Source organism: Pinus tabuliformis, chromosome X (genome assembly GCF_031772625.1).
Source record: "Pinus tabuliformis cultivar Carrire ecotype Pingquan chromosome X, CPIR1, whole genome shotgun sequence".
In the NCBI taxonomy this organism is placed as follows: Eukaryota; Viridiplantae; Streptophyta; class Pinopsida; order Pinales; family Pinaceae; genus Pinus; species Pinus tabuliformis.
In genome coordinates this window covers 1123346493-1123355219 of record NC_142308.1, presented here as the reverse complement: position 1 = coordinate 1123355219, position 8727 = coordinate 1123346493, and the positions used below count along the sequence as shown (strand labels likewise).

The window sequence follows — 8727 nt, the reverse complement described above, 5'->3', positions numbered from 1 at the left end:
TATATAAAAACTTTACAAGTTTAATAATATACTATTCCATTCTAAAATACTAATAAACATCTCCTCCATAGGTAAGAAGTGAAAAGGATGGTGTTCATTAGGGAACTTGTGGGTGTTCATGATGGGGTAAGAAGTGAAAATGATGGTGTTCATTAGGGAACTTGTGGGTGTTCATGTTAGGCACATGGCTTTAGGTGGAGGGTTGGCCTCCCTATCCTCCCATAACACTTTGAGTATGGCAAAGATTAAATTTTGTTGTGTGAGGTTTCATGTCGCTCTGGGTCTCGAGGGTGGTGGCAAGTATCTGAATGTTATGGAGGGTGGCAGCAGTATTCGTTGTGCATTCTGCGTATGCACGAGTATTGTTTTATGTGGTGCAGGCATTGTAGGAAGAAGCAGGAGTTGCAGAGGTTCCCCTATCCGAGCAAGGGGATGACATCGCCATCAACATTTCCTCACGTGCTTTCAGGTGTGCATTGTTGTTAATTACCGAATTCGACTTAAGCACTGTGAGTGTGTAAGGAAAACGAGGTATGGTTGTTTGTTTGGGGTGATATTCTGCTGTTTTTGTTTCATCTTGTGCAGTTTTAGTTTGTGTCGGGTGGGAACTAGTTTTTTCTGGAATAGGCGAGTAGTAGTGGTCTTCTTCGGTCCATTTACAGGCTTGTGTGTTGTTGGGTGGATCCACTGGAGCGACAATCTCGAACTCTGGTTAGTGGGACTCACGAGTGGCCGCTTCACGGGAGCTACATATTTCTAACTCGTGGTGGGTGGTTGTTTTGTGTACAGTGTGTTGTTGACATGCTGGTGTGGAGGTTCAGTAGGCGTTGGTGGTGTGTACTTCTATGCAGGAATTTCGGGCAGTATTGGGCGGGTGGTCCTTTGTTCATTCCAGAGGTTTTGGGAAGCCAACCATGCAACCTATTCCTTACTTGGGGCATTCATGCAGGCCAATTCAAGCAGTTCTGGCACAAACATGTTGAGGTCTAGGCCCAAGATGGTGAGTGGCAGCGGTGGCCCGGTTCAAGGTGGTCGGAGCAGTGGTGGGTCGATTAACGCGCATCGGGGTGCAGAGGAGGTGGGCGGTCAGGGCACTCTGAGTGCATAGGCCCTATTGCTCAGGGTGGTAGGTGTGGGGGCTCGGAGTTGGGTCAAGGTGGCCACATTTCTCCTATCGAGTAGCGAGGGGGCTTGACTCGTCATGGTGTTTATGGCCATCGTGTGCTGACAGGTCATGGTGGTCATGGTCAACAACAGGTTTGTTGTGTTGAATGATGTTGGCACTTGATTTAGTCAATTCTAGAGCCTCTAGAGACTTCAGAGGGTGTTTGACAGGAGGAGCATATTGAATTGATAGCAACTTTGAACAAAATGCATTACTTCTAGCGCCATATCCGGGAGTGTGTAGTGGTGGTCTAGCGAGGCCAGAATTCGTTAATGGAGAAGGTTGAGAAGTTGGAGGTCTGGATGTCCCATTTCAAGGTGCATGTCCAATGCTCCTTTCATCCTCCGTTGCCTCCTGGAATAGCTCTTGACAACCCATCCTTTCATCCTCCGGCGCCTTCTGGAATAGCTTTGGACAACCCAATCTCCATCACTTTTGATGTCTAGCAAGGATAGAAGTGTTTTATATGTTCTGTTCATCCATTTGTGCCTAAGGATTCTTAAGTTGTAGATTATGTCTCTTTATGGTTTTCGATTTCATTGTCATATGCTTTCAGCGGTAGTCAACAAACCTGGTGGGTGTGAGACTAGCATTTTTCTTTTGATATACCTCTGTAACCATGAATAAATTATTTTTTTACAAAAAAAAATAAATAAATACAAATAAACATCTTGCTTAGTCATTAGCATATTCAAATGTGTAAGACTTTGAAATCCCATGCACCATAGGATCCTTAGATGCACCATAGTACGACTACTCTTTGGGAATAAACTCACTCAATGATAAGTTTTAAAATTTTATTTGAAAAACACATTAAAATAATAAAAATTAAGGTATATCACTTAAATATCCCAAGATGCACCCTAGCACAGCAATAAACTCACTTAATGATAAATTTTTACATTTCATTTGAAAAACACATTAATATAATAAAAATTAAATAAGTTATATTACTTAAATGTATATTTAATTGTAACAATTCAAATTTTAAAATTGGAAATTAACCATGTAACTATGCATTTTTGTTTAATTATGTTAATATGTATGTTTATTTCAAAATTTTAATTTAAATATCAATAGTTATTAGGTGGATGGTAAGAATATAATCTCTATAAAATATTCTTAATAATATACACAAATAAAAGGCTGAAATTTATTTTCAAAGTAGTTGCGCTTTTCTGTCCTTTTAATTAAATTCATTAATTAAAAAAATGTCATATATTTCAGATGGATTGAGTTATGGTCTTTTTGGGCATGTGGTAATGATAAACCATGATATTATAACAAAGTCTATATGTAGATTAATAATCTCCATAATAAAGTGGGTTATGGTAAAGAAATCTTGTTACATGTGTTTTTTTAAATGTATATATGTTCAATTTTTTTTAAATGTATACATGTTTAAATTATATATTAATTTTTTATTGTATCAATAATAGTTATTATTTTAAATAAAGTTATAATTTACTTAATTATTATCTATTTTTTAAATGTATATATACTTGAATTATATAGTGATTTTTTTTATCTAATTTTAGTAATTATTATTATTTTAAATAAAATTTTAATTTTATATATATATATATATATATATATATATATATATATATATATTATAAATTCATATTTATTAGCATCAATCATTCAATTTATATATTACACAAATAATATAAATAATTATAAATTTTTATTTATTAAATACAAAAAAATTTAACCAAAAATTTTAAAATTAAAAATAACTTATATAATTAAAAAAAACTTTTTAATCATAAAAATAATCACAAATTTTTATTCCTAAATAGTTGGAGAAGAGTCACTCTTACCCTCGTTAAAAAGTTGAGGAATTTAATAACCATTTTTCACAATGAAACTTGAAAATTTTAAGATTCATCTTTCTCTACCTTGTTTTCCATATAAACATGATTATTAGTTTGATAAATACATTCTCTTTTACTCTAAAAGCTGCTACCCACTTTGCCATGCGCATCAAAGTAATCAACCCATTAAAATCTGGTACCTCTTTCCCAGTTAAACATGCTTATTAAAGTGAAAAATCAACATACAACATTATCGTTGAAGCGAGTAGAATTACATAATCACAGAAATACATACTTCATCACCGCAACAATCAAACTTAACTGAGTGCGAAAACCAACCGCCCCAACTAACACATCATCCTCTCTCACGTGCAAAGTCATCAAAACGTTACTTTTTATTTGATTGAAACATGTAACGGTGTCGTGGCATGATTTTAGTTCTAGAAGATCTAGCTCTGAAAAAAAGCGATGACGCTATCATAGAGCTTCTCCTTGACATCAATGGCGACGAGGAAGTCCAGATGGGCAAATTTGGGCTTGAAAACATATTTGTATCCCTCTCTCAACTCGCGCTTCAGTTTTTCCACGTTTCGTAGGTCTGCAAGAGGGTCTGCACCTCCAGAAGCGAGGAACAAGTTTTGGGTGGGCACTCTGGACAGATCATATGCCGGAGGATTTTTGAAACTTGTTTGCTCTATACACTACATGCACCCGTGGCAACCAACATGTTTAATAATCAAATACAAAACTGATTTTTAATTATATATATAACCAATAACATTATTTGGTGTGATGTTTCGAACTATTTAATATGATTCATCTAAAAAATCTAAAAAATATATAATTTTTAATTTTATATATATATATATATATATATATATATATAACATTATTTGGTGTGATGTTTCCAACTATTTAATGAAATATATATATAGTTACTACTTACATTGAGCTAAATGAATCAAGTTCTTAGCTGAGGTAGCCTCTGAAGTCTCATACATCCCACTTCTAGAAATGTTAACGCAGCAGTTTATTCCTACAGTACAGGTCCACTTCAAGAGTTTTATCGTTTGGATTTGAGGAAAGTAATGAAGGTTGTTATTAGTATTCTGCTGGTACTATTACATCAGATATAATTACAAATTAATTACTATGTCTTATATATTTTTAATAAACTAATTATTAATCAAGTACTTGAACTAAGATTTTTTTGACATTTTTTTTTCTATTAAACATTAATACCTGTAAAAGTAGACGAAAGACTATTAATACACAGCACATTTTCTCTGCCACATATAAGATCAATAATTTGCTGTCCTGTTACCGGCCTGTAACAAAAAAAAATTCAAACAAAAATTTTAGAAATTTTAGCTTTTTCTTTGTTCTAGTTGAAATGAACTGTTTTAAGAATATTCTAGAATATGGTGCAAAGCAGCTTAACTCGTCAATTATTTAATCTAGTTCTTATAATCATATTTCAAAATCTGGGATCAACATAAAATTCCAGAATCCTAGATAAATTTGGAATTCCAAAATCTGCAATCAAAAAATACTAAACTTTTCTATACTCACGTTTTTGAGCTAATCGCATAGATTCTGAAGTCTTCAAGTAGCTGCCATGATGAACCAGATAGATGAGAATAAGAAAAAGAGAGTTTAATAGAAACACAGAGTTAGAAGGGACTGCTATCAGGGTTCACCTGGCCCACATTTAGAACGTTTCCAGCAACTGCTATCGGCGAAAACATATGAGAGTCATAAGCAACTGGAGCCAATAATGCCACTTTGTCCACAATATCCACTAAAAGCCCTTCACTTAAAGCAGCCAGGGCGCATTGAGCTCCCTGAAAATTGTTCCAGGCCAAATGCTTTAGCAAACAATGAGCTTATTATTCTGTTAAAAAACTAGTTGATTATTTGGTCCTGGAAAGCTATAAATAAACTTATAATAACTACCTGAGAGTGGCCGATGAGATGAACCTTTCGGTTTGTAATGTTGTGCACTAGGTACATCATGCTGGGAAGGTCAAAGGCTGCCAATTCATCCAAGCTCCAATCCCAGTATGCCTGAGGAGTTGATTATCCATATATCATTAGAATGACATATCACAGCATCCAGAAACCATGTATTTTTCACTGGCTGTACCTACTAAATTTTCCAGAAATTCATAGCGTAGGGATAAATCAGATGGACATCTATTTAGAATGTTATTATTATGTTTTTATTTTTTATTTTTATTTTATATATATTTATTGGCTATCCTGGTATGGATTGCAGATTTCGAAAAAATTTAAAATTGGATTTACAGATGTGAGATCAAAAAATTAACAGGCCTTATTAATTGTATTCTAAAATACTTTTGAAATTTATTTTCAAGCTAATTTCTAAGATCAATAAATTCAGAATAATACATAATTTATGCATATAGATAAAAAAATTAATAATCATTGTAGTCAAATTGTAAGTATCACTTCTTGTTAGCTTAATTACGGAGCTTTAGCTTAATTACGGAGCTTGATTTTGAGAGTGTGAATATTTCTTGTTATCTTAATTATTAAGTTTGATCTTGATCTTGAGAGTGTGAATGAGATTCAAAAATAACTTATTTTTATCTCTGCATTTTAACTATTAAACCACTCTAAAAACAAGAGAGAGAAAAAAAATTAACATATTCCTATAAGCTGCTTTACAATCAGTTACCTTGTCCAGAGATTGTCTAAGAGACAGGAGTGAGATTCAAGTTAATTTCTAAAATTAATAAATCCAGAATAATATGCTCAACCAGGGAGCAAAAATTAACCCACCCTCAAACCACCCCTATCCCTTGCATTCCAACCACTGACCCTGATCATGAGAGTGTCCAGAGGCCCTAGTGAGATTCAAGTTAATTTCTAAGATTAACCAATCTAAAATAATATGTTCGACCAACCCATGACCTAGAAACAAATATTTTAATTATAGAGACTAAACTAACCCTTCAAACACTTATTCAAATTGTTACTGGATAGCAGAAAGATATATGAACCATGGTGATATACCTTATCTAATTCTGTCAAGTATTCATGGCCATAGCTGTAACTCGTGGTGCGAGCATTCCCAATCCAAACATCATAACCTGCATCTGCCAGAACAAACGCAGGGGACACATCGGCTTGATCAGGGGGATTCACCACCCATGAGATTCCACTCTGCCATACAAACAAAACAGACAGAGCTAAAAGGTTTGGTCACATAGTGTTCATTGCAGATTTTTAGAATAATGGATTTTTTTTTCCTGATATCTGAATTCTGAAGTATTTTCAGAATATGCAATCTTGATTAAAAATGCCCATATCAAATCAATTAATACTTACAGTTAAAATGCCATGGTTAAAGAAAATGGGACTCTTTCGATTGGATTTAGACGGGAATGCCCGAGAATAGATCCTCTGAACTCGCAACCGAAAGCCATCTACAGTTGTAGTCTGCAACAAATACAACAATTGTTTTTCAACTAAAGAAACTGTGCAACAAATACAATAATTATCCTCAAATATCCTCGAGAAACCAGAGAAACCAGAGAAACCAAATAAACCATTTGGTTTAAGCTGTATAATATCAATTTTTGTTCAGAAAGAAAAATCATCATAAATTTATATTAAGATAAATATAAAGATTAACCAGACATTATTCCAGACAGTGAAAACTGCCCAACTATAATACCATATAGAACGGATTTGACAGATCCCAAGGAAATCAGAGTAAAAAAAAAACTACACACGAATGAATTCATTGTGAATTCATTGTGTCCATTAATTCTATACCTTATTAAGCTACACACGAATGAATTCATTGTGAATTCATTCCTAATATCAATGTGAATTCATTGTGTCCATTAATTTTATACCTTGTATTCCTGGCAACCATATTTAGAATAATAAGGTTGCACGAGTGTGGCGCAGAAACGGCCTGGCTCCTGCGCTCCCCTGACAAAGAAGGTATTTGAATTGAAACCAATACAGAAAAGTAAACCAAATATCATTTTCCACGCCTCCATGAATGCCCGCCCACCAGAAGAACAGTGAAAGGCTGTCCTTCTCACATATGCTCTCAGATCTGTGTTCATAGAAATCACAAATCCTTTTTAGGTAAACAACTTCAAGATAATTTTAATTTGAAACCACAAAAAGGCACTGTGCCAGTGTCCCACCTTGTTAGAAACAGGACAGGTTTATGTAACTATAACTTCCAGAAGATTGGCTCCCAACAGACCAAGGTGATTCAACCTACTCTGGCCATTGCAGAGATGGTGCAGAAAGAAAATGTATGCTGTCTTTTATAATTGACTCTTCACATATTTGCAGAGTTATTTTTAGTTTAATCTATTTAATCAATATATATATATATGTTATTTTTAGTTTAATCTATTTAATCAAAAAACTATATATATGTTATTGAAATAAGGGAAAACAACTCCAAAGAATAAAAATTAATTTTTTAATTATTAATATTGTATCATTTATATATTTAGTTTTTCTTTCATGGTCATAAAATATGACCCGTTATCGTAATTTAGGATGTTAATTCTTTATATTGTTTAGCACATGGAGAGCATTAGGTAGGAAGTCTTGTAATCTTATAAACAAAGTACAAATACAAATATAACCTAACCATTGATGGGTGTTTTTGATTTTTTAAATATTTGATATATTTAAAAATATATACATATACAAATATGTCATAAAGATTTCATAAAAAGGTATATTAAAATATTAATAAATGTATGTCATAAAGATTTCATAAAAATCTAGGTTAAAATATTAATGTTTTTAATTTTTTTTTTAAATATTTACAAATATAACCATTGATTGATGTTTTTTATTTTTTAAATATTCTATATATTTAAAAATATATAGACAAATATTTCATAAAGATGTATGTCAAAAAGATTTTATAGAAATGTACGTTAAAATATTGATGCTTTTTTTTATTTTTAAGTATTTACAAATATAATCATTGATTGATTTTTTTTTATTTTTTAAGTATTTACAAATATAACCGTTTGACTTTTTAAATATTCCATATATTTAAAAATATATATACAAATATTTTATAAATATGTATGCCAAAAAGATTTTATAGAAATGTATGTGAAAATATAGATGTTTTTTATTTTTCAAGTATTTACAAATATAACCATGATTGATGTTTTTGATTTTATTGATGTTTCTTATTTTTTAAGTATTTACCAATATAACCATTGATAGATGTTTTTGATTTTTTAAATATTTGATATATTTAAAAATATATATACAAATATTTCATAAAAATGTATGTCAAAAATATTTCATGAAATGTATGTTAAATTATTGATATTTTTTATTTTTTAAGTATTTAATATATTTAAAAAGAATGTATAAAAATATTTCATAAAAACATATTTTAAATTTTTTTTTTTTTTGGAAATTTTTTGTATTACAATACTATATTATAAAATTTGTTGTTCCTTGTTAAAGGATAGTTAGGTTTTAATGAAAGAAGTCACGAAAGAAAAACGATATTAGATCTTGCAAAGTTCTCAAAGGATTAAAATCTAAGATTAGATTATCTTTATATGGAATTATTTATAGGATGTTACAAATATTTATATGGATTTGCATAATGAGAAATTTAGGCAATCTCGTTATGCAAATCCATCTCTAAAATCATATAAAATGTAACTAAAATATTTTATTAGAACAAATTTGTAGAGAAAAAAATTGTTT

General features: G+C 31.5%; 1 protein-coding gene across 1 annotated transcript; it reads right to left on the bottom strand.

Moving 5' to 3' along the window:
* Positions 1-3431: 3431 nt before the first annotated feature.
* LOC149143779 (triacylglycerol lipase 2-like) lies at positions 3432-7294 on the bottom strand. Its single transcript, XM_089451939.1, has 9 exons — positions 6870-7294; positions 6337-6447; positions 6022-6171; positions 4939-5049; positions 4683-4826; positions 4555-4595; positions 4225-4310; positions 3929-4018; positions 3432-3631 (listed from the first exon to the last, which is right to left on the bottom strand). Exons 1-9 carry the CDS (start codon positions 7086-7088, stop codon positions 3432-3434), a joined length of 1152 nt encoding a protein of 383 aa, XP_089308065.1. The 5' UTR covers positions 7089-7294.
* Positions 7295-8727: the final 1433 nt, after the last annotated feature.

Excerpts from the sequence above, each read along its gene's own strand:
- LOC149143779 (XM_089451939.1), bottom strand. The coding sequence starts at position 7,088 with ATGAACACAGATCTGAGAGCATATGTGAGAAGGACAGCCTTTCACTGT. Across the intron at positions 6,172-6,336 it reads TTAACCATGGCATTTTAACT|AGTGGAATCTCATGGGTGGT; the intron begins GTAAGTATTAAT and ends TTTGTATGGCAG. Across the intron at positions 4,311-4,554 it reads TATGCGATTAGCTCAAAAAC|GCCGGTAACAGGACAGCAAA; the intron begins GTGAGTATAGAA and ends TTTTTGTTACAG.